Source organism: Kalmanozyma brasiliensis (genome assembly GCF_000497045.1).
Source record: "Kalmanozyma brasiliensis GHG001 unplaced genomic scaffold PSEUBRA_SCAF15, whole genome shotgun sequence".
In the NCBI taxonomy this organism is placed as follows: Eukaryota; Fungi; Basidiomycota; class Ustilaginomycetes; order Ustilaginales; genus Kalmanozyma; species Kalmanozyma brasiliensis.
Genome location: NW_015961954.1, coordinates 269,092 through 293,973, shown reverse-complemented (window position 1 = coordinate 293,973; position 24,882 = coordinate 269,092). Strand labels below are relative to the sequence as shown.

Here is a 24,882-nt window from a genome sequence, read left to right as displayed (position 1 = left end):
CATCAGACGTAGAATACTTCTGTACCCACCAACATAGTTTCCGGCTGAGGCGGTGTAATTCGGTCCAAGGTCGCCGTCGTCAGGTGCTACGGAGCTCATCTCGCTGTTCAACAAGCTCGAAAGTCATTCGACAAGCCCCTATTCTATGCGTTCGCTGCTGCAAGGAAGCTTGGCAGAATGCTGCAGTGAGGATCAGCTGATTGTGGAATGAGACCGACGGGATGGTCAAATGAGGTGCTTCGTTGGTGGGTGAAGTTACGCCGACGGTGCATTGATCCCCCTTCTCATATGCTGTCGATCTCAGATGGGCACTTGTAGCTGCAACGTCCCTGACTAGCGATGTGGTGCAGCTACACAAGCGAAGAGCATAGCCTCAAACAGCAGCACCAAACATGAGAGCATAAATAGAGGAGACTTGACGGCTCGTCCGGCTTGATCAGGCTCATCGAACGCATCTGCCTCGTCGATCATCAGTCCTCTTCCGCGCACTTGCCAGCCCTCTATCTACGCTCACGGCGCTCTACTTAGGCAAAAGACGAGCGCGAAAGCAGACTCCTAACGGTCAATTTCCGCAGCCATGGGTATCAAAATTCGACCGACCTTTCTAGTGACCCTCGCCGCCATCCTGGCATGCTTCACCACCACCTCTTTGGCCTACAACAAACCTACCGGCCCCTTTGCCACCCACTACGAAGATTGCTGCCGCCCAGCCTTCAGCTACGACCATCCCAAAGCTGGCTTCTACAACGCCGTCGACACGTGTGAAAAAGATGGCGTGACCCTCATCCCGCCCTCTGCCCAGCTCTCGGGTCGCAACGGCTGTGATGGTGGCAACCAATTCGTATGCTCCTGCATCCAGTCTTGGGTCGACACTGTCGACCCCACGCTCGCCTACGGCTATGGCGCGTACAACATCCACGATCCAGACGGTACGATCGAAAACACCTGCTGGCTGGTCGAGTTCCTCCCGCAAGACCCGAACGGCAAAACGATGCAGGTGCGCAAGATGATTCTGCAGAACATCAACACAAGCCAGGGCATCCCGAAGGGGAGCTGGGACATGGCACTGGCCGGTGGCGGCGTAGGAGACTTCAACAAGGGGTGCGTCAACCAGTGGGGCACCGATTGGGGCAAGCGCTACGGCGGCGTTGCGAACGAGAAGGACTGCTGCGCTATGCCGGAGGGCCTGCGCAGCTCGTGTCTGTTCCGGTTCCGATTCTTGGGCGAAAACCCGGGTCTTGCTGGGACACCAAAGAGGGTGAGATGCACCACAGGCCTGATCGATAGGAGCGGTGCGCAGAGGAAGGATGATGCGAGTGTTCAGCCGTATGAGGGCAAGACGGACAAGACGGGGCATCCGGCTCCCGACCGATACCAGAGGAACAGGAGCGTTTGTCAGAATGTGGATCCGCTCGGCATCGTCAGTGCCGTGTGCGGGGGCGGTAAGGATGGCGGTGGTCGCCTGCCAAAAGGCTACGGGATGACGAGGCAGGACTCGCATGGTGGCTCCGTGCCTGATGTGCCGGGCTCCTCGACCTCGAATGGGGCTGGAGCTGGAGATGAAGGATATGGTTCTGCTCCCGACGGCGGCAGTGGTGCTGAGCCTGATGTTTCAGGCACCGCCACCATGCCTGGAGAAGGTGCTGAGGGCTATGGTGCGCCGCCCGACAGCGGCGCTGCGCCTGGCGAGCCAGGCTCTTCGACCATGCCCGGCGCTGGCGCCGGTGCAGACGGATCTGGATCAGCTCCTGATGTCGGCGGCGGGGCTGAGCCTTATGTGCCTGAGCCTTATGTTCCAGGGTCTTTCAAAACGCCGGGAAGAGGGGCTGAAGGGTACGGACCGGCACCTGACATCAAGAGTGGGGCCAGTACTGGACCATCCAGCGGACAACAGGACAGCAATGCCGGAGCTGAACCTGGTCACAGCCTGCTGGGACTTCTCGGCCGTCATCATCAAGGCAGCAGCCGCGCTCACAAGAATCTGCTTCATAGTAAGCGATAGAGGAGAGCTGCGGATGATCTCTTTACGGCAGGTGCTTGACGACAGCTGGCTTTCACACACCGCGCTAGTCCGCTACATGCCTTCTCGTTGTCTTTTCGCTGTATTCCACGTGCTATGTCAAGTCTCTTGCCTTCTCGCTGTTCACATGGCTGATCAAGTTGATGCTGGTGCCAAAGGCTCGAGCTCGAGTAGAAAGGAAAAAGAGTCTTGCTCATCCCGCTCGAAGCTCGTCAATGTCATCACTCGAGAACCCGCAGGCCTGGCCCTCTTTGACAGGTTTGGCGACCCGCAGGCAACGTGATTGATTGCAACCCAAGGCCAACTCGGCTAACGAGCTTCGATGCGCTCAGACCACGCCGAATTTGCATTTCGGAAGCCGAACGGAACAATTGGCTGTGCCTGCAGAGGCCCCCTTCCTGCCGGCATTTCTCACGCTCAGCGCAGTCAGGAGCACCGCATGCTGAGCCTGCCGATAGGCTGGCTATCTGCTCTTCCGATGCTCTTGCATCCACCCAGTCTGCGAACCGTGCCTGCCTTCATCTCCACCATCATCGTCGTACCTTTTCACACCTCGCGTCCCCCTTCCGCAGCCGCGATCACAAGCGTGCTCGATCGTCAGCAGCTCGATCTGCTCAGTGACAATCGACGAACATCCGGCCTCGCTGATCGCTGTTCGATGCATCGACCTTGACCGCTCAACATGGCGTCCTTTCTCAGACACAAGGATCACGCTGCCCCTTCAGCCGCTGCTGTCGCGCCAGGAGAGCCCACAGAGGCGCAGATCAATGCCGCTCAAGCTCAGGATGCAGCCGAACATGCCGCTGTCAATGCCAAGTTGCGGCAGAACGAGGCAGCTGGCGCTCGAGTGCTCGAATTTGACGAGAATGCCACTCCTGCAGAGAAGGCCGCTCAAGCTGCCAAGGCAACGGATCGCATCAAGCCAAAGACAGCAGCAGCCGCACAGCAGGGCTCTGGTATTGCAAGCGACATCGGCGGCAAGAAGGTCGATCCTACGCTCAGCATGAAGGATGTAGACAAGCTCAACGAGCAGGAGAAGAACGCACCAGGCTCGCTTCCTGCCGGTCAGCCTAGTGTTAATCTGCCGCCTGGCACCGTGGCTGGATGGGCCGCTGCTGCCCTTGCTGCCAAGGGTCTTCCGCTCGATCGATCCATCAACCCCGACGAAGAAGTTCAGCGTGACTTGATCAGTACCTTTGTCGGCGAAAGCTATCTCGGCTACTTCTGGTGGGATGCCTCCGTCATCGTATTGGCCGTACTCTTCACCTACTTCGCCACTCGTCTGGGCGGAGGTATAGCCTCTATCCTGATCATCGGCGCCTTCTGCTCCACCTACTACAACACCAGCATGCGTCGAACCCGTCAGCGCGCACGGGACGACATCACTCGCGAGTTGGCCAAGAAGAAGATGGTCTCAGAGCACGAATCCGCCGACTGGATCAACCATTTCCTCTCGCGCTTCTGGCTCATCTACGAGCCCGTTCTGTCTGCGACCATCATTGGCACCGTCGACCAGATCCTGGTGCAGAACTGCCCAGGCTTCCTCGATTCGATCCGCATGACTACCTTCACGCTCGGCACCAAAGCACCTCGAATCGACTCGGTCCGTACCTTCCCAAACACGGACGAGGATATCGTCATGATGGACTGGAAGTTCAACTTCACGCCCAGCGATGTGCTCGATCTCACCGTCAAGCAGGCCAGCCAGAAGATCAACCCAAAGATCGTCCTCACCGTTCGAATTGGAAAGGGCTTCGTTGGCGCTGGCCTTCCGATCTTGCTCGAGGACATCAACTTTGTCGGTCACCTCCGCCTGCGCATGAAGCTCATGAGCAACTTCCCTCACGTGCAGCTCGTCGACATCTCGTTCATGGAGCCCCCCAAGATTGATTACGTGCTCAAGCCAATCGGAGGCAACACGTTCGGCTTTGACATCGGCAACATTCCTGGTCTTTCCGACTTCATCCAGGGACAGATCCATGCCAATCTCGGACCGATGATGTACAACCCCAATCTCTTCACCATCAATCTCGAGCAGATGATGTCCGGGACACCGCTCGACACTGCTATCGGAGTTCTTCAAGTCAACATCTGGTCAGCGCGCAACCTCAAGGGAGTCAAGCTGGGCGGCGGTACGCCTGATCCATATGTCACGCTCTCTATCGACAATCGCGAGGTGCTGGCAAAGACCTCGACCAAGAGAGGCACCTCCAACCCGCAGTACAAGGAGACCAAGTTTGTGCTGCTCAACAACCTCAACGGCATGCTCACCATGGCTGTCATGGACTTCAACGAGCATCGTCCCGATTCCACTTTGGGCCAGGCTGCTTTCGACCTCAAGGAGCTCATGGACGGCTCTGAGCAGGAGAACTTGAGCACACCCATCATTCTCGACGCCAAGGAGCGAGGCGAGGTGCAATACTCGCTTTCCTACTATCCTGTCGTCAAACCCGAGACTGGCGAGGACGGTCAGCTCAAGCCCCTGCCTGAAACCCGATCAGGAGTGGTGCGCTTTACCTTGCATCAAGCCAAGGAGCTCGACAAGCGTTCTGGCTTCAGCGGTGAGCTGTGTCCAAAGGGACGCATCAAGCTCAATGGCCAGCAGGTCAAGGACACCATCGTCATCAAGCGCACCACCAACCCCATTTTCGAGCTGCCCACCGAGTTTCTCGTCACTGATCGCAAGAAGGCTGTCATTACCGTCGAGATTCTCGATGACCGCGATCTGCGTGCCGACCCTGTTGTAGCGTACGTCAGCATCCGCCTCGACGATCTGCTCGCAGCCAAAGAGAAGCAGCAGGATTGGTTCCCGCTCAAGAACTCGAAGAATGGTCGAGTGCGCATGTCAGCGCAATGGAAGCCAGTACAGATGTCCGGCAGTATGAACGGCAGCAGCGGCTACACGCCCGCTATCGGCGCTGTCAAGTTCTGGATCAAGCGTGCGACCGACGTCAAGAACGTCGAAGGCATGACCGGTGGCAAGTCGGATCCGTATGTGCAGCTGCGTGCTCGAGGACAAGCCGTCGACGGTACCACGATCGTCAACAACAATCTCAACCCAGAGTGGAACGAGATCCTCTACGCTCCCGTCCACTCATTGCGTGAAAAGATCACGATCGAGGTCATGGACTACCAGAACACGGGCAAGGACCGCTCTCTCGGCAACGTCGAGGTCGATGTGGCTCAGCTCGCAAAAGATTCGGCTGGCTTGGACCCACGCCTCAGGTACAGCGGCACCGGCAAGCATGCTCACAAGGACAAGATCCACCTTGGACGCGGCATCTACAAGGGACAGATCGAGTTTGACTGCGAGTTCCTCCCGGCCGTCAGCATCAAGGGCGCCGAGTTCGATGAACGCGAGAACGAGGCGGCGGCGAAGAGCGGTGCCATCATCGAGAAGGCGGAAGAAGAGTCCGGAGCCGACACTGCAGTCAATGGTACGCAGAAGGCCAACGGCGCGAGCGAGGTCAAGGCAGCCGTCAAGGGGGCCGCCAAAGGTCACGTCAAGGACAAGAACTCGATCGCTTCGCTCAAGAGTGTCAAGGATGCCGGTGCCAGCGCTCCGCCTTCTGCCGTGGAAAAGGTCGAAGAAGGCGTCACGATGTCCAAGCAACAGCTGCTCAACGAGCAGTCCGGTATCATTGTCTTCAACATCTTGCAAGGCAAGCTTCCGACTAACAAGAAGAATGCTCGCCTCGAGGTGCTCTTCGACGATGGCTACTGGCCAGCTTACACCACCGAGAAGGCTCGCACCGCTCAGCACACATGGGACGAGGTAGGCGAGTCGGTCGTCAAGGAGCTCGACTGGTCCAAGTTCCATCTCAAGCTGACTACGGGCGATGGTGACGATGACGTCTTTGCCGAGTTCTCGGGCAACACCAAGGATGTCCTCGAAAAAGCGCTCAACTCGCAGTACGAGTTCCGCCTGCAAAACGCCGCCGGTGCGCAGGTGGCAAGCGTGGTTCTAGAGTGCAGGTACATCCCCATCAACCTGCACCTTGAGCCCGTCGAGAGCGTCAACAACCAGGGCTTCCTCCGTGTCGACTTGGTGCACGCTCGCAACCTTCGAGCTGCGGACCGCGGCAATCGTTCGGACCCCTACTTTGCATTCGTGCTCAACGGCGAGCGCATGGCCAAGTCCAAGGTGATCAAGAAGACGCTCAACCCGGACTACAACGAGAACCTGGGCGAGTTCAAGGTACCTTCGCGAGTAGCTGCTGATGCCGTGTTTGAGGCGTACGACTGGGACCAAGTCGGAACGCCAGACAAGCTCGGAAAGGCGCAGGTGGACCTGTCGGTGCTCGAGCCCTTCGAGCCTTTCGAAAAGACCTACCCGCTGACGGGAAGCGGCTCGGCCGACAACTCGGAGGTGACACTGCGTTTTGTGTTCAAGCCCGACTTTGTCGCCAATCGCGAACGAAAGGGTACGAGTATCAGTAGAACCTTCACTTCTGGAGTTGCAGGCGTAGGACGCGTTGGAGTCGGTGGCGCGTTGGCCGTCGGCACCGGTGTCGGCAAAGCCGGTCTCGGCGTGGGCAAAGCCGGCTTCGGTGTTGGAAAGGGTGTCGTCGGTGTGGCAGGTAAAGGTGTCGGTGGTGTCGTCGGTGTAGCCGGCAAGGGTGTTGGAGGCGTCACCAAGGGCGTGGGCAGCATCATCCGTCCAGGCAACCGCAAGGTCTCAGCAGCCGAGATCGCCGCAGGCGAAGAAGCACTGCTCGACCCAACCACGGGCGAACTCGTCAGCCCCTACGGTCCGGACGGCCTCCCCGCCATTCCTTCCGGCACAGGCCTCCCCGCCGGTTACAACATTCCTGCACCGGCCAATCAAGAGGGCTCAACAACGGCAGACGCAAGCTTCGACCACGACGCAAGGTCCTTCGCCGAGTCCCAGGGCACACCCAGCAAGCGCAAGTCCAAGCTGCACAATCCTTTCAAGCGACATCACAAGGACGGTTGAGTGGGCTTTGTATGGTAATTTTGGCTCAAGGATGTTGATACCAGGTCGTGTTTCACTCTTCGTAGGGTGGTGCAAACATTCGTTTCGAGGAAACGTTCAATAATGTGTGCAGCTCTCGACATGAATGCGACTCTGAAGCGTCAAGACGATCGGGGATGCCATCTTTGATCGTGTGAGTGTGAGCATGCTTTGGCTCATCTTGGTGCTCGACGCCCTCTGCTTGCGTCGCAGTCGAGGGGTGCGCGATCTCGCCACGCAACGAGCTACAGTCGCGTCCAAAATGTTCCACATAATTTTGAGAACTGCCGCAGGCACTTTATCAGAGGTATGCACTTCAACCACATCTTATTGGAACGAACACCATACTAAGGTCAAAGTTGGCATAGCATTTTTCTGAAAGCTGGTACTTGTAGTTGCTGTCCGTCACTATGGATCAAGACAAGCGTCATTAGCATACAAAGAACGCTCATTTTACTGTAGGATGCTGAAGATGTGAGAAAAAACTGGAGTCCAAATTCGCTCTTTTCATTTGCAGAGCGCAGTGATGTAAAAATCCATGCTCTTCCACTTGATCGAGTACTGTACTAATACAAAAGTTGTCAGATCAACCTGAAAACTTGTTGGCAGGTTCATCTTATGTAGATCTACAACTCTTTCACCAAGAGTATGCTGGTTAAGACCGTAGCAAGTGGCATGAACGTTCCTAATGTTGAGGTCCATTTTTGGTCCAGTTTTGCTCGCGCATGAACCTGCATGAAGGCACTTCAGCAGTCAAATTCGCATTTTTTGACATCTCTCACAGAAACCCATCTCTTGTTTGCGATAAAAATGCTAGATTTTATCTGATAACTGGACAGCGTTGATACAGGGCATACGTACGACTTTCTCACCAACAGATTTGAGGCTGTAGTCTTGAGAAGAGAGCTATACTGGCTGGGAAGAGCGATTGTCATTTCCACAAATCTACACTGGTGAAGTGCCTAATTTCCGCGCGTGGTGGATGTGGAACATTTTGGACGCGACTGTACAGAGCAGGACGCTCGTTGGGAGTGCACACAGTCATGTCAATGCTTGAGGGTTAATGGTCATTCGTTTTGCATTAGATTAGATGACAGGGTCTTGAACGGGTTTGTTGCCCATCGATCCGGGCCCGCCACGGACGTCGAACTCTGTTTCCGCAGAACAAGCATGGTGAGGTCAGCAATCAAGTATATCAAAAGCATGGTTGGTGAGAAGCGTACCTTTGGGATCCTTGGTAGGAACAGACTCGCGTCCGGCAGCACCGGGAATCTGCGGTTCGCCCTGCTGGGCGCGCTGCTCGTTGGCCTTCTGCCTCTCGGCATCGCTCGAGAATTGCTGGCTCTGGGCGGGGTCGTTGAAAGTCTTCTCCATGTTGGCTGAGTTGTGCTGTGATGAAACGGGTTGGGGTGGGAGAAGGAAGCGACAGGTGAGGGGATCGTTTATATACGTTTGACCGCGGCGCAGCAGACCGGTTTGCCAGTTTGCTCGTATCAATCAGCACACGAGCCACAGCAGCGAGACAGCGTCCTGACATCAACCCGCCTGGGTCGGAAGAACTGCAGCGCGCTTTGACGTCAGGCCCCCGTTCACGCGACCAACCGTTCGGATCTCAACCACAGAGCCGAATGGCCAAGCCACTGCGAACCCGAGCTCGCCGCAGAGCCATGCGGGCTCACTCAGCCTCGAGGGCGCAAGTTGACAGGACAGAGTGCGGCTTCCCAGGCACATGCAGCGCTGATTCATCGCCGCTTCCTGCCGCGTGCCGTGGTTCATCCGAAAAATTCCCAAGCTGTTAAGACTGTGGGAGCTTGAAAGGTGACAGGGGGTGACATAATCAGGGTCGAACTTCGCCTCGAATTTTTCTGGAAGGCAACTTTTTTTGGCGTTCGAGTGGAGAAAATTCGGCGCAGCAGGGTAGCTGAACTTCCACCCTTGCGCTCCATCCTACCTCATCCACCAACGTTTTGGATCAGCATACACACACGATGCCGGCCACACCAAAGTCGACGCCTAAGAAGGCAGCCAACGGTACACCTGCTGCCTCGCCATCCACCGCCTCACCGAGCCGCATGACGCGTGCTCAGGCCAAGGCTACCGGTGGCATCCGCACCCCGTCACCGCTCAAAAAGGGTGGGTCCATCTCTACGCCCTCGAAGTCCTCCAAAAAGGCTCCTATCACCCCTACAACTGCGGAGGACTCTCCATCGAAGAGCAAGAAGACCAAAACGCCCGCCACTACACCGACCAAGGCGAGCCCCAAAACGGCCAAGTCCTCGCCAACAAAGGACGCTTCGCCAGCCAAGGTGCCTGCAAGCCACGCAAAGTTGACCCGCAAACCCACGTCCGCGCTGGCGACTGCGGAGCCGATCGTTGCTGAATACTCGGAGGAAGAGGTCGAAGAGGAGGAAGAGGAGGACGAGGAGGAGTCGGATCTCGAGGATGGTCAGGACGTTTCCGAGAAGGGCATGCAGCGGCTGATGGCTGCGCTAGGAGACGACGGATTGGATGAGGTGGATATGGCTGCTCTGGATGAGTTGGCTGGCGATGAAGACGAGGAGGAGGATGACGATGAAGAGGATGACGACGAAGAGCTCGAGGATGACGAGGAGCTAGAGGCGTTAGAAGCTGTGTCCGACGAGGAGGAAGACGAAGACGAAGAGCTGGTAGCTGCGGACGATGACATCCCACGCGTCATCCCCAATGCCAACGGCGACACTCTCGCCGCGTCCATTGCACGAAGCGGTCTCGTCCCCGACGCAGACTCCGACGAAGACGAAGAGGAAGACCCCGAAGCCGAAGAGGAGGATGACGAAGAAGCCATCCCCTACGAAGACCTCCCCGACGACATCCAGCTCTCGGAAGCCGCTCAAGCCTCGCGCACCCAACGCATCAAGATCAACAACGAATCCGCCCTCCGTCGCATCTACTCCTCAATCCGTCTCGACTCGCCCGAATCCTCCTCCAAGCTACCCTGGATCGAGACGATGCGCATCACCTACCCTTCTTCGCACACCTTGTCGGATGTGGAGAACGACCTGGAGCGCGAGCTCTCCTTCTACAAGCAAGCTCTGCACGCTGCGGTGGAGGGACGCAAGCTCGTCGAGTCGGCGGGGATGCCCTTCAGCCGACCGACGGATTACTTTGCCGAGATGGTCAAGACGGATGAGCACATGGAGCGAATCCGTCAAAAACTGCTCGACGAATCTGCGGCGATCAAGGCGAGCGAAGCGGCCAAAAAGCAGCGCGAGCTCAAGAAGTTTGGCAAAAAGGTGCAGGTCGAGAAACTGCAAGAACGGGTGCGAAACAAGAAGGAGATGGCGGAACGAATTCAGGGGCTCAAACGCAAGCATGGTGCGCTGGACGATGCCGAGGATGGAGACGACTTCGATGTTCGATTGGAAGAGGCCATTGGTGGCCCGGAGAAGAAGGGCAAGCAGTTCTTGGGCAAACCTCGTGCACCCACCAACAAGGCCAAGATGCCGAGAACCGCAAGGGATGCAAAGTATGGTCATGGAGGCAAGAAGAAGTATTCCAAGAGCAACACTGCCGAGTCGACCAACGATTTCCGCGTTGGCCCCACCAAGGGCGCCAGGGGTAGCAAGGTCAAGGTTACCTCGGGCAAGGCTGGGTTCAGGCCCAAGCAGAAGAGCGGCGCCGCGAAGAGACCCGGCAAGGCAAGACGCGCTGGCGGTCACTAAGTTTCTCTGCTGTTTCCCTTTCACTTCGAATTCCATTTGCAATTCTCACGTCATGTCATACACACTTGCAGCCTGAGCACCGTAGAAGAGTCGGGATCAAGAAGTTGCATTGTTCAAAAGAGAGCGAGAGAAGAGAGCGCCGAATCTATGCGAAAAAGTGTGTGTGGGAAGTACAAATGCGAGAGAGGATTCTAGATGGAGCAGTGCGAGTCATAGTCCGGGACCGTCTGGTCGAGGTGGGGTCGTGAGAAAATCGTTAGGAATGCTAGAAAGACGGTGAAAGGGAGTGAGTGTTGTTCAAGCGCGAACGGCGCTCTTGTTGATCGCGGCGCCGCCGAAGAGTTTCTTCTTAGTTTTGGGCTTGCCCATCTGCGGAGAGCCCGGTTCGTCGATCGAGTCGGCCAGCGAGGCTCTGCGCAGGGCAGCTGCCGCGGCGGAGATCTCTCTCTGGTCGCCGACATCAGTGGCTTTGGAGTTCCTCCTCGACGCGTTGTGTGGCGAAAGCACGGGCTGCACATGGCTTCCACCCGCTGCGCCACTGAGAGGGATCGCCAGATCCTGACACGTGGGCGGGGCCAGCTCGGCACAAGCGACGTGCGTCTTGTAGGGACAGTCATCGCAGTCCATGAACGGCTTCCAGCCCATGCGCTTGCCGCACACCCAGCACTTTGCGAGCGCGTTGCTGAGCATGACGGCGGGCGGCACGAGGGAAGGGTAGCTGCTGACGTGCTGGTGCTGATGCGCACTTCCGCTCGCCATGGCTTGTGCTGCAGCGACGACGTTGTTGGGTCGACGGGTGCCGTTCTTGACCAATGTGAAGCGATGGTGGATGGGAACGGGCTCGATCTGACCCGAGTTGACCGAGGCGATTGTGGCAAGGGCCATCGACGTGTCCGGTCGGTGGGTGCGGGCGGTCATGTATGATTGCATCGAGGCTTCTGTCGAACCTCTTCGTGCGGCTGCGAGCGCCATCGCGGGATCGGCCGAGCCTCGTCGAGCGGCTGCAAGCAAGGTGGATGCATCGTTCGATCCTCTTCGAGTGGGCGAGAGCATGGCTGCTGACTCGGACCCTCTTCGAATGGCGGACAGATCGGCGGAACCGCGACGAGCCGGGATGAGCAGCGGCGAATCGCCCTGACGCAGCGTCCTGATGGAGAGGGTAGAAGGTCGCTCGTCGAGCATGGCCAATGGGGCATGCCTTGCCGTCATCTTGGAGGAACGCACCACCGACGTGCTGTAGTCGCTTTCGGCGTAGTCGGCATTGTCGAGCAAGCCAGCCTCGGACTCCTGGCGCATCCTGTCTGCAGCAGCGCCTGGCGAAGCGAGCCAGCTTCGATTGATGCTGGGAAGAGCCTCGGCGGCGTCATCACTCCACCAAGGGTTGCCGTGGCCCGCAACTTTGAGCGTGCTGGAACCCTTGATGGCACCCGGCGCCGCGGCATGGTCCGGCTCGACACCAATCTTTTCGAGTGCTGCGAGCGCCTCTTCGATCTCGTCGCCGCTGTCGTCCGAGCCTGCACGCGATGTGGTGCCATTGAGCTTGAGAGCGCCGTTGAAGCTGGGCAGTCTTGGCGCAGCAGCACGCTTGAGCTTGGTGCCCATGATGGACTGGATGGTGGCGCCTCGGACACTGCCGATGGCATAACGGTTCTCTGCCTCTTCGCGCATCAGCACTTCCCGCTCGATCTCGGCCAGTCTAGAGACCACCTGGCGCATGTCGGGACGGTACCTTGGGTCTTCCTCCACGCAGTCAAGAGCAAGCTGGATGAAGGAGTCTGGGCAGCCTTCTGATGCCATCTCGCGCACCTCGTCCGCATCCAAGCCGAAGGTGGGCATGACACGCTTGAATGTGTAGGAATCGACCAGATGGCGAGAGGCGATCTCGGCAAAGATGACACCAAGCGAAAAGACATCTGAGGGCAGACCGAAGTCGACACCGAGGAGGATCTCCGGCGACATGTAGCCGTCTGTGCCGCAGTAGCTGATTCGTCGCATCTCGTCTTCGTTGCGTGCCGCAATGCGTGCAAAGCCGAAGTCGCAGACCTTGATGCGCTCGTTTGCGGTGATGAGGAGGTTCTCGCCCTTGAGATCGCGGTGCATGCAGTTGCGTGCATGGAGATAGGCGAGAGCACGTGAGATGTCCATAGCAAAGCTCATACGCAAACGCCACGGGAAGGGCTTGTTGTGATCTGCGAGGTAGGAGCGAACGTTGCTGCCGACGAATTCCGAGATGATGTAGATCCTGCCATCGAGGCCTGGGCTCTTGGTGAGGCCGATGTACTGGACGATGTTGGGGTGACGAGCTTCCTTCATGAGAACGCACTCGCGTTCAAAGTACTTCTCGACATCATACGTGTTGTTTGGAAGGACCTCCTTGATGGCGACTTCGGTGCCCAAGTATTCTCCCTTGAAAACGACACCAAAACTTCCGCCGCCGATCCTGACCCAATCACCACCGTTGGGCCCGGAGAGGTCGGCAAAGTTGATTACGTCGAATCGATCCATTGTTGCGAAAGTTCTGTGGGGTCGTAGTTGAGCTCCTTGCGTTGGCTTGGTGCCCGGTGGGTGCGCAAATCAGGGGGTGGTGATCGTGTTATCGAGCAGATCGAGTTTCGTACTTGTTCGTTATCGAGGCTGACCAGACGTTGCGGAAGGAGAGATAGCGAAGGAGGATGGTGGTAGGTCGTCGAGGAGAGAGAACGAGTGGGCCTTTGGGGTGGCAGCCAGCGTCGTGTAGGTGCGGGGACGAGAAGAGAAGGCTTAGCCAGGTAGAAGGCGGTGATGGCCAAGCTATATATTGAAGCGGAGACCAAGGGCAATGTCGTCAGAAGCCGAAGGAGCCGGTGTGCCGGTAGCGAGTCGAGCGCGTGGAGTTGCAAGCGAGTTGCGCGCAAGAACGAGGAGACTGGATGCGGAGTGAAGAGAAGCGCTTCTAAATGGCGGGTCTGTGTCGGGGATTGGGATAAGGTTTGAAGTGGAAAGGAGGGAGATGAACGAGGATGGATGCAATGTGGCGCCAGATGAGGCAAGAGACCGAGGAGTGTCAAGGATGATGGCGGATGAGAGTTGACCGAGAGAAGCAATGCGCAGATCAATGCAGGCGGCGGCAGAGGGAGATGCGAATGCAAGTAAGCGCTGGAGCAGGGTCCAGTATTTTATGCAGAGGCAGGCGGAGTGTAAGCGTGAGAAGGCGAGGATGAGGATGATGGAGTTGAGAAGAGAGGTGAAACGGATGCGGATGATGCTCAGAAGGGCAGCAAGAAGACACGGGAGGATGACGGTGTTGGAGGTAGAGAGATGCTCAAAGTAGCAGGCGGAGAAGGAAATGTTTGGATGAGGAGGAGGAGGCCAAGTCAAGGCGGTTCGAGGTGAGTTAAGTAACAGGCGCTGTGCTGCTCAGGGGCCAGATGCTCAGTCCAGAGCGCTCTCTGTCCAAAAGGGCAAGAAGCACACAGCCAGCCAGGCACAGGTGAATTCGGACCCTTGCGGAATTTTGGCAGAGAAGTGCGAGCGGACTGCGAAACCTTTTAAATTGAGACTTTTTAAGCCCGAAGCGGTCGAGTTGAGTTGAGTGGGTTGATAAACTCTCTTGCGCATCATCCCTTTGCGTCCAACAGGCCTAGCCCTGAGCGATTCAGAGTGGCACTTGACTCACTCGCTTGTATGCTGAGCTGCACAAAGAAGGCCATGTACCAGCCAACAAACAATATACGGAAGCTGAGCTAGCCAATGCATCGACGGCTATACGATTTTTCCAGTTCGGTCTTTGAGACCATCATTTCGCAGACAAGCTCATACGCAGATTGCTGACGAGGCCTCGATCGATCGGACCCGCCCTGAGTCGATGAGGCACTGTGTAGCTGAGCAAGGAAGAAGCGTGCCGCCTACCGAACACGGCGGGAGCGCCGACCAATCCAAGAACCGTGCTGAGTCGACCGCACATGTTTCTACTAGCCCACGGCGATGGGCGTTGCTGCCCACGGACGCCATGCTTCATCGAAGCTTGTCAGTGCAGTGTCAGTCTCATCAAAGCACCAGGGTACGGCGACTTTCGTCAGTGGCTGCGTGGAATCAATAAGAAGGTGCCAGAAGTCTATTTAGAGCCCGAAGCCACGTCATGGTGAGCTTTATTTCATCGCTGATGACCATCAGCAGGAGGGTTGACAGCGATGAGGCAGACGACATTGTCCGATCGATGTCCAAGGCAGGGGCTTAGGGTACGGATAGTGAAAGCCGAAGGGGGAGGGATGGACGAGGTGCAAGAGTGAATCCTTTTCGACGTCACTCAGGGGTCGGAAAGGGTTCACATTTGAAACACCAACACATGCTCCTCTTCTTTGCTTCGGCTCGAGAAACCAACACACGCCTGCAGTCTTTGACACGTTGGCACATTCCTCTGCTCAAGTGCCCAATTCTGAAACTGGCCTCCACACCAACGCAGTGTGTCCACGCCAGCAGCAGGCATGTTTGCTTTGCGACAGCTCTCAGTCGATTGCATACAAACTTGCTTCGGCATGTCCGAGACAGGATGTAATCCTCGATACTCATCCTACCTTCCAGCAACATCGAGCGCTCTCTGCGCATGTATCGGTCAAGATACCGGGCACTTGCCGCAACACATCCACCCGCTTACGGATCCATCAATAAAATAAAAATATATAAATTCCAATTTCGGCAGCGCGTGCCAGAAACGCGTGTCCAACGAGGTCTGCGTAGAAGTTGAGTTTGACGCACATCTTGCAGCCCCAAGGTCCCGTTAAGCTCTAGCTGGCTCGACTGTTCTCTCATGGTGTAGCTGAAGGCAGCTAGGTATGGTGGATCGAAAGCTTGGATGTCTCTCAGCTCGGTGCTTGTACTGGAGAGAGGACAAGACGAAGAGCAGGAATCATCGGGATGGTTGCGAGGTTGAAGGAAGGCATCTGTGCAGCGTGTCGCTTGTGAACATCGAAAGAGCATCTGCAGCCAACCCCTATTTCGGTGTCAGCCGTGGTGGGTTTGGCTCATCACCTCTCCTCAAGGCTCATCCTCTCGGCTCACCCGACCACGGCCTCTCCGCTGCTTCGTCATCTGTTCTCACGCCATCCGAGCGTCTCATCACAATTGTCTGCCGCTCATTGGTTTCAGCGCAATCAAAGGAGACCGAGATTGGGCAGACGCATCACCTTGGTCGGATCAAGTTGCCGAACAATCAGCCTCGACGACGCCACACAGGGAGGAGAGGAGTTCAAACTTCCCCTGAAGGTCACAGCACCCTTTGTGACGGCCAATCCTACAGGCCGAGAGAAGAGCTGCTCAGCCTCGCCCGTGTGAGGATTGAGGCCCGCTCCCCTTTTCGCTCTCAGACCTTCGGTCCAGGGTCCTCCTTCTCGACATCTTGTCTTGTCGGTTCCTTTGCACGCTCCCATCATCTCAGACTCTCTCCTATCGTACCGTCCCGCTTTCAGGAAAGCTCTGCTCGCATAGCACCCACCACCTTGCAACAGGCGTGCAGCCTCCGCATCGACTTCATATTGGCACATTCCTACTTCGAGCTCGCATCGACGGGCGACCTCATCTCACACCTCTATCCTTAATCTTCAACAATGTACTCGTCACAAAAGCCTTCACGGCAATCTCGGAGCTCGTCACCATCACCATCACATCGAAGGAGCCCCGCACTCCTAGCATGGCTGATCCCGCTCGTCAACGTCGTTTCAGGTCAGACGACCACCACTTCGATCCCAACAAGATGGGGTCAGGCATCAGCTCTCGTCGGATCTCTCCTCGTGGTTCAGGGCGGCAAAACGCAGGGCACATCGGGCGGAGGCTACACCTACAGCTCAGCACCCAGCGATGCGCAGATGTACACGCTCGACTTGTCGTCTGCTTTTCCACTCTCTTCACCACCGTGGCAAGCTGTGACAATAGAGCAAGAAAGTGCTATCGCACCAGCTGTCTCTTTCCACACCATTTCGCCTCTCAACAGCACTTCTCTTCTGCTTTTCGGTGGTGACGGCAGTCCCGTGGTTCCAGTTCAAACAGGCAACGACTCTGCCTACATCGTTCACCTTGGCGGCACCACTTCGAATCGCACAGCTGCCTATCAACAAGTTCCCACCTCTTGGAATCAGCCAATGCGACGAGAATGGCACACCAGCGAATCAAACGGTCAAGGCTCCGTCTGGATTGTCGGAGGTGAAAGAGCAGACGGCTCCGGCACCATCCTCGATCAACAATGGACCATCGACACTACAGCCGCTTCGCCTTCATTCCAACTTGTGCCCTCCTCTCCCCCGGGGAGTCTCGCTGGCTCCACCTCAACCATGCTCAGCGATGGCACTATCCTCATGCTTGGCGGCATGGATGCTTCGGGCCAGCTGCAATCTCTTCAGGATCTCTACGCCTTTTCCTCCAAGTCAGGGACATGGTCGCACACGAGCACTCAGAGCGCAGCCAATGGCACACTGCAGGCTCGTCAGGCGGCCTATCCTGCACCTCGTCGCGACCACATCGCCGTCAGCCTGCCCGACCAGCGAGTCTTCATCCAGGGAGGCGCCAGCGCGGATCTCTCCACTGTGTACAGTGATGCCTGGATCCTAGATTGGAGCGTCAATCCACCCGTCTGGACGCAAGTAGATTCGGCAGACGGTCCCGGAGCCCGGTACGGACACTCGGCCGTCGCATACGGTAGAGAAGTACTCATCTCTTTCGGCTGGCAGGGAGGTAACGCTGCACCATCAGGACTCCACGTTTTTGACGCATCCAATCTCACAGCATCCACATTCAACAAGGGAAGCTGGTCGGGCGGAAGCTGGTCTGCAACCTCATACACTCCGGACACGCAAATGTCTTCGCCGGCTTCGACGCCAGCGCAAGGCTCAGGAACGTCGAGCGGTTCCTCCTCGTCTGGGGCGAATGGGTCTAGCTCCAGCTCGGGTGTTGGTACATCATCATCTAGCGGCTCCAACGGCTCCAGCTCTGGCAGCGACAATAGCGGAGGCAGCAGCAACAGCAACTCAGGTTCAGGCAGCTTCCCAGCAGGGAACGTCACGCCGACTGACGGCGGATCGGCCAACACTGACAGCCACAGCGACGACTCGAGCGGCGGGGCAAAGGCAGGCGCAGCCGTAGGAGCCATCATCGGTGCTGGTCTCGTCGTTGGTGCAGGCTATGCAGTCTACCGCCGTCGCACGCAGAACGACTATCGGCGCTACGGCGAAAGTAAGGCAGGCATCCTTGGCTTTGGAGGACGTCACAACGGCGGGTCTGCAGATGATGACCTCCTTATGGAAAAGGGCTTCATGCAGAGCGACTACAATCGCCCATACCATCATGCAGATGGTGGCGCAGAGGACGGTGCTGGGCTGACCGGCGGTGTTGCATATGGCAGGAGGCGTGGGCGTACCGAGGGCTCACCGTGGGTGGCAGGCAACATGGGTCATGCGATGGAAGGATCAGGCCCACACTTCCGCGAGCGCATCGCTATCCTCGCCGGTCGAAGCAGACGTGAATCTCAGGCAGCTCCTCGTTTCGACATGCTCGCGGACGAAGGCGATGGCAGCAGCGTCTATACCACACGTCAGGCCGACAGCATCAATCGAAGCTACGCCGACGGCGCGGACGAGCCAGAGAGCCCGACCTGGCCTCAACGACATATGCGCGAGCACTCTTACGCCAACGCTGGTGACGAGGACCTTTCGAGCGGTGACATTGGTCAATTCTCGCACGACGATCGCCAAGCGCATGACGAGCTCGACATGTATTCTCCTTTCGAAGATCGTCCTGAAGAAACCCGAGCAGGCCTCACGAGCGCAATTGCTGCTGCAGCTGGCGCGAGGGGCTACGGCAAGCTCGCCGACCGCGACCTCGAAGGCAGCTACGACTCGGAGCATCGATCCCACGACGGTCGCTCCGATCTCGACACGCACGAAGACCCCTCCGTCCAATCGCACAGCACCACCAGCCGAAGCGACGTGCCCAGCTCGTCGAAATCCTACGACGTCACTTCATCCGGCGGCATCGTCTCCTTCTCAGACGCAAGCCACGGTCGTCAAAGCAACAGCAGCAACGGGATGAAACGCTCTTCGACCTGGTGGGACCGTCTCACGGGCCACTCGTCGGCGATGGAGCGTTCTTCGTCGGGTCGACTCTTGGCTAGTCCTCATGCTAATTTGCCCATTCGCGACCCCGCTCCTCCACCCGTGAGCGGGCTGGCGGTCATCACCGAGTCGGCTCGGTCGCGAGAGGTGTCCGAAGTTCTGCCGGATCCGTTCGCAGACAGCAACGCCAGCGGGACGGACGAGCATGGCCGTCGTGTTGGCGCCGACGGAACACCCGAACCCTACACAGCGCACACTCAGGGACCCTCCCTCTCGTCCATCGGTTCCGCTCGAACGGGCGCCTCCTCGCACTTCGAATCGCAGCTGCGCGGCATGGACGTCATCCAGCGCGTGCGCACGGGGAGCAGTCGGCGCACGCAATCCACACGCGCTAGCGATACGGATAGCGAACCTGCGCTTAGTCGCGGTCCTACGTTGCTTCGACCTCGCAACATCCCCTCCGACGGGAATGACGCGTCCACACTCGATCCCGCATCAAAACGACTGGGTGATTTGGTCGAGGAACCTGCACGCCGACCAAGCAACGTCTCCGAAACACCCTCCATCACGCCGCTCACCACCAAACGTGCGCGGTTGAATCCGGTGATGATCTCCCCACTCTTCCCGTCGACCAGTCCGCGTCGGTCGGCTCCGCTGGCTGCGGGAGCTGCAGCAACCGTGCGCGACAAGGTGCGCGCGTTCGAGTCTGCCACCTCCTCGCAGGACACGTCAGCGTGGACGGCGAGCATGTCCAGCGTCCTCCCGCGCACCGCACCGACGACGACGGACGAGGGTGTGGAGCGCGCCACCTCACCTCCGCTATCGGAAAGCGCGGCGAGGAGGCCCAAGGTGGTGCATGGTCTAGCACCAAGGCCGCAGCTGTTTGTGGCGAATCCTGACGCGCATGGTCGCAGAACCTCGGGCAGCGATGGTAGCGGTCATTGAACACAGAACTTTCTCATGTCACGGATAACGAACTTCCCAGTCACGCATCGCATGGTTATCAAATTTGTAGGAACTCGCATCTCAACTCGACTGTGTGTCCGTGTGAATGACCGGGGTCGCGTTCTCATGACAAGTCTCTGAAACAAACGCGACTCGATCGCACGCGGGACAAACAATCCTTGTGTGCAAGCATGAACATCTTCCCAACTAACATTCCATCATCGTGCGACTTCTTCTCGCTCGACATCCTCGAGTGCGGCTGTGAACAACCTTCTGTTCCAAACTGCATACATCGATGTGAAATCACGGCCCGGAATAGCTGGGCAACTGCATAGCGCTCGCAATCAGATTCACCGCCTCCTGGTCGATGTCCTCGTTCTGGATGCTGAGGGGCCAGACGCTCTGGTCGTGCGAAAAAAACTCGGCGATGGCGAAGGAGGATGTGTCCAGCTGACCCGGTGTGGGTGGGTGGTAGGCGGTGAGGGACATTGGGTTGGCGGGGTTGTGCAGCGAAGAATTGCGACTGTGACCGCGGTGTGGGGAGAGGACGACGGCTGATGACGGGTGGAGGTGGGTGCTGAGGGAGGAGCGGCGGCCAGGCGAAGGATAGATTGGCGGGCCGGTGAAGGTGGGGACTGGCGTCTGACCGGAGGCTGGGTACGGGGTGTGACCGCTTACTTGCTGCTGCTGGTTGCCGTCGTTGTACTGCGACACGGCCATGGGCGCATGGAAGCTCGACATGGGATCGAAGTGATCCATCTGCCAACTGCCCATCAGCGCGTCGATGTCGAACGTCAGGCCGGCAGAGATACCGAGCCCAAATGGCGAGTCGCCGCTGTGCGTCGACGCAAACTCGTCGGATCCAGTGTTGCCCGTCAGGATCCCGTTAATGCCTTCCATCGACTCGGACAGCGTCATCGCATCCGCCTTTGGTGTGACATGCGACGACCGCGCCAATCGCTTTTTGCTTCGAATGCGAGACTTGGCCCATTTGAGCACCATCTCGATATCACGGATTGGTGCGCTCTGGGCATCCTCGTCCGACGCCTGCGGGTCGATCTCGCCACCATTCCCAGCAGCCTCTTGCTCCAGAGCTCGCAGCGGCCAGGACGCTCCAGCCCAGTACTGCTGCAGCTTTTGCAAGATGCGCTGGCAGGCACCGAGGTTGATCTCAGCGTACGATTTGGTCGAGACGAGGTGGCTGGTGCGACTCTGTTGCTGCGAACCGGCGCCACGCGAAGGTGGTCTCGACGGCGCAGGTGTTGTTCCATGTCCCATGCTCCGCAAGGCACCTCGCGCCGCTTCCCTCTCTGCAACGAACGATCGACCTGCGGGCAACACCAGCTGGTCGAGGTACGGAGAGGCGGTGATGCATCGATCGTCAAAGGCATCGCCGAGCGTGAGAATGTCCGCGATCGTCCTGGACGCAGCTGCACTCGCTGCTGGTGCAAAGGATGGCAGCAGAGGAGCCGAGTCTGCCGTGAACTTCTTCATCAGCGCCGGACGGTCCAGCAGTCCAATGGTGGACTGGAAGAGCACGTGCAAGTAGACAAAGCCCGGGCTCTGGTGATGCGCCGCACTCTGCTGGAAGGTCTGCACGTTGAAGTGAAGGTTCGAAGGCAGCTCCGAGTAGCTCTGAGCGAGCTCGAACCACATGCGAGTCAGGTCGCGCTTGGTGGTCTCCGCCGAGATCTGCGATTCTTCTTTCTCGCGCCGGTTGAGTAGCTCGCCCATGCGTCCTCGGAGCATGAGGATCCGAACCACGTGGCCAAACACCACCGTCTCGTCCTTCATATCGCTGGAGGCGCCTAGCTTGGGCAGCTCAGTGTCGATCTCGGTCTCTCGAATCGAAACCGGACGGCCCGTGCCGAACGTGGTGATGCGGTCGAGTCCGATGACGGCCCAGAACAGCAGCCGTGCCTTTTCCTGATGCTTTTCGATGGGAATGCTTTGGATGCTGACCTCGTGCTGCAGGCCAAGATCTTGAGCCATTCTCAGTGCCATGCCGACGTACATCCAGAGGCCCGAGTCGCTGCCAGCTGCGAATTCGGCATAGCTCAGCAAAATGAGCGCCTCGATGACCTCGATCGACGGAAATGACAAGAGTGGAATGATGAGGATCTTGGCCATTTCGCTGAAGGGGTCGCCCGAGGACTTGCGTGGTGCCTTTCGTAGCTCGGGACGATCGGAAAAGCGAGCAGCGACCGCGCAGACAGCGTTGGCGAGAATGGCAGGCATGGATCCGTTCTGGGCGCTGTTCTTGAGCTCGTCGGCCTCCATCCAAGGACACCAAGAAGGCTTGAAGTGCGTAAGGAACAGAGACACGAGATGCTCGAGGATGTCTTTCCTGGGGTATCGTGGACGATTGATCTCGAAGAGGTCACGGGTGACGGATGAAGAAGCCTTGTGATCGGGTCGTTGCCCCGGGCTTGAAAGCTGCGCCGGATGTGGCGACAGCACGGAATCATCCCGAGGCTTGCCTGGCGTGCGTGAGTCATCGTCGTCTCGGATTGTGAAACCAAATGCCGCCCGACCGTCCGAAGCATTGTCAGCTTCCAGCGCTGGTGCCAGCTCGTCCGTACCTGGCACCTCCGAGTCTTGCAATACACCCACTTTGATCTTCCGGTAGCCAGGAGTGTTGGCGGTGGTGCCAAACCAACGAAAGAAGGGAAGGACGATCTTGGGTCGCGGTTGCGCCACTGGCTCCTCCTTGATTGCGATGTATTCGCGCTCATCGCCTGGTCTCGCAGCCCCGCTGCGTTGCCATCGCTCAATTCCATCGCGAAGTTCGGTCGACATGTCGCGACGAGGTGGCTCGCTTGCATGACTCGAGCTGCGATGATCCATGAGGGGTCGGTCGGACGCATCCATGTTGTTCGAGGAGGCTGGATCCGAGGGGTGACCGTAGTACTCCAAGGACATGGGATCCACAGGTGGACCCGGCTGCCTTCGTGCACTGATATCGGACGTCTTGCGTCGGGGGCGCGTTTCGTCGACGTGAGGAGCGCTGATCGGTTTGGGAGCGGCATACACTGTATTCAAACGACCTGACCGGTTTGACAGGGCGCTGCCATCCGTGGGAGATTGATGCTGCAAAAACATTGAGCTTGCGCTTGCTGGGCTGGGGCCAGATCCTGGTGGGATCGCGACGGGATGGCTATAATGAGAAAAGTCGTTGGGGTGGGCAAAGGTCTGGAAGGGGGCACCTTGTGGGTCGATGACGGCAGGATGGCTGTGTCTGTGTTTTGAATATCCAGGCGCAGACGGACCGGAGTTGACAAAGCCTCGGTCATAGACATCATTGTTGGCAGAACCAGTCTCTGAGTAGCGTCTGGATGCTGCAGAAGAGGAGGAGACCATTCTGGGCAATGGTGGATGTGGGCCTTTGTGAGGTGGTGATGCCATCATGGAAGATGGAGGGACCGAGGACGCGGCCGACATAGGCGTGACTGGAACGGGTAGCGGCGCGGCGAGATTGGTGGGATTGGCAAAGGAGCGAAAGACAGCTTTTGCTTTGGGCTTACCATTGGAGGACATATCGACATCGGCATCTTCTTCCTTGTGAATGGCATCCGAAGAGCCACGGTCGTCTTCGGACTTTTTGCGTTTCGGAGGTGAGGGTCTGTCTTCTTCGTCGATGCCGTCCATCGACTTGCGGGATGCAGCTTTGGAGCTCTTTTTGGAGGCGATTGTTCTTGCGTTAGCGCTAGGAGGACCACAGTGAGCAAAGCGTGCAGCTCTGAGTGCGGGCGCGAGGTCGTCGACTCGGAAGAGACACTGCTTGCCGGATGCGAGGCAGTTCTGACAGACGGGAGCGTCAGGCGAGAGAAGGCAGCGCACCTTTTTGGCACGACATGCCTCGCAGGCGCTGACGGGGCGCGTCCTCTTCTTTGGTTCTGATCCCGAAGTGGATGCATCCGACTTTCTGCGATGTAGCTTGGAGGAAGCTTTCTCTTGTGCTGGTGTGGAGGGACCGGCGGACGCGACGGAGGCCAGCGTCTCGGCAGCAGCCATCATGGCGGACGAGGTCATGTTGCAAGACGCAAGCGAGGTATCGAGAATGGGTATCTGTGTCGTCCGGGAAGGGCAGCGAATTGCAGAGGGTATGGCTAGAGAAGGCTCACAGGGTCATGGCTGGCTGGTGCGAGAGTGTGGACCAATGAGGCGAGTGGAGCTCTTGTTGGATCCAAGGAGCTGACCGAAAGCAAGCGGTGTCTCTGAGAGGCCGGGATGGAGAGGCTTAAGAAGATGAAGTGTTGCCAGGAACGCGGGTCAAGCGGTAGACGCCGCCTTGGAAGAGGTGGGCGGTTGACGAGCTGAGAATGGTTGCGAAGGATCGCTTCAGACTGACATGGACCGAAACAGCTCCGTTGCTACGGGTGTCAATGTACGAGTGGCTGGGCAGGAGAGATCAAAGGAATCGTTCTGCCAAGGAGAGCGAGCTGGTGTACTGGCGGAAATGGCTGAGCCGGCGCTGAAGGTGCGAGTCGGGCTGGAGCGAGAGTGATGCGAGTGAGTGAGCTTGTAATGCTTGGTTGTGGTGGCGTGAGAAAGTGCCTTTTGAGGTTGGTGATGATGATGGTTAGGTGTGCGTGTGGTGGAAGGAGAAGGCCGTCGACGAGTCAGGGCGACAAGAAGGTGTGACGTTTCGAGCAACGTCGCGGGTAAGTTAACCAAGCGCCCAATGGCGGAAAAGGTGGGGGACCACAACCGGCTGGCTGGCTGGCTTGCAACGCGGCGGCGAGGGCGGCGGTACAGCTTTGTTGCGCATTTTTTTTGCCGCAGGGTCCGGCTTAAGCCAGAAAGGCCAGAAAGCCGTGCGCAGTCAGAGAGTCGCGTTCCAGGCAGGAAACGGCGCCAACTAGCCAATTCCGGTTTGGCTCTCCGCCCTTGCTCTCTCATGTCTTGATTGTTCAGTCGTTCCTGCAGAGCGTCCGCTGTCAGCCTACCTTTGGAGCACATCCGAAGCATGACTCAAAGCCTCCCACGCCCACTTTCCAAGCTGGCGGACTGATCGCTCCACAGCCCACTTGACGCGGCTAAGCCGAAGAGACGGTGTGGCGAGTGCACAGCAGCGCGCCAAATTTATATATAATATAAAATTAAGGCCAAGAAGAAGAAACAACAAAGCGAGAGCAAGTCGAGCGTTATGGTTGGTCACCG

At 57.8% G+C, this 24,882-nt stretch overlaps 7 protein-coding genes across 7 annotated transcripts; 4 read left to right on the top strand and 3 right to left on the bottom strand.

Annotated features, from left to right (window-relative positions):
• Nucleotides 1–577: 577 nt before the first annotated feature.
• On the top strand, nt 578–2,002 carry PSEUBRA_001754 (Glycoside hydrolase, family 45; the record flags this gene model as incomplete). Its single annotated transcript, XM_016435010.2, has 1 exon — nt 578–2,002. The coding sequence occupies one exon, from the start codon at nt 578–580 to the stop codon at nt 2,000–2,002; it is 1,425 nt and encodes a 474-aa protein (XP_016293667.2).
• A 700-nt stretch (nt 2,003–2,702) lies between these two features.
• Nucleotides 2,703–6,977, top strand: PSEUBRA_001753 (C2 domain protein; the record flags this gene model as incomplete). The annotated part of the gene is made up of 1 exon (XM_016435002.1): nt 2,703–6,977. The coding sequence occupies one exon, from the start codon at nt 2,703–2,705 to the stop codon at nt 6,975–6,977; it is 4,275 nt and encodes a 1,424-aa protein (XP_016293666.1).
• Nucleotides 6,978–8,081: 1,104 nt separating this feature from the next.
• On the bottom strand, nt 8,082–8,369 carry PSEUBRA_001752 (uncharacterized protein; the record flags this gene model as incomplete). The annotated part of the gene is made up of 2 exons (XM_016434948.1): nt 8,082–8,146; nt 8,219–8,369. 2 exons carry the CDS (start codon nt 8,367–8,369, stop codon nt 8,082–8,084), a joined length of 216 nt encoding a protein of 71 aa, XP_016293665.1.
• Nucleotides 8,370–8,983: 614 nt separating this feature from the next.
• PSEUBRA_001751 (Eukaryotic rRNA processing) lies at nt 8,984–10,696 on the top strand (the record flags this gene model as incomplete). The annotated part of the gene is made up of 1 exon (XM_016434959.1): nt 8,984–10,696. One exon carries the CDS (start codon nt 8,984–8,986, stop codon nt 10,694–10,696), a length of 1,713 nt encoding a protein of 570 aa, XP_016293664.1.
• Nucleotides 10,697–10,993: 297 nt separating this feature from the next.
• Nucleotides 10,994–13,201, bottom strand: PSEUBRA_001750 (Protein kinase C-like, phorbol ester/diacylglycerol binding; the record flags this gene model as incomplete). Its single annotated transcript, XM_016434938.1, has 1 exon — nt 10,994–13,201. One exon carries the CDS (start codon nt 13,199–13,201, stop codon nt 10,994–10,996), a length of 2,208 nt encoding a protein of 735 aa, XP_016293663.1.
• Nucleotides 13,202–16,278: 3,077 nt separating this feature from the next.
• On the top strand, nt 16,279–19,719 carry PSEUBRA_001749 (Kelch-type beta propeller; the record flags this gene model as incomplete). Its single annotated transcript, XM_059464673.1, has 1 exon — nt 16,279–19,719. The coding sequence occupies one exon, from the start codon at nt 16,279–16,281 to the stop codon at nt 19,717–19,719; it is 3,441 nt and encodes a 1,146-aa protein (XP_059320813.1).
• A 303-nt stretch (nt 19,720–20,022) lies between these two features.
• On the bottom strand, nt 20,023–23,751 carry PSEUBRA_001748 (uncharacterized protein; the record flags this gene model as incomplete). Its single annotated transcript, XM_059464672.1, has 1 exon — nt 20,023–23,751. One exon carries the CDS (start codon nt 23,749–23,751, stop codon nt 20,023–20,025), a length of 3,729 nt encoding a protein of 1,242 aa, XP_059320812.1.
• Between the last annotated feature and the right edge of the window lie 1,131 nt (nt 23,752–24,882).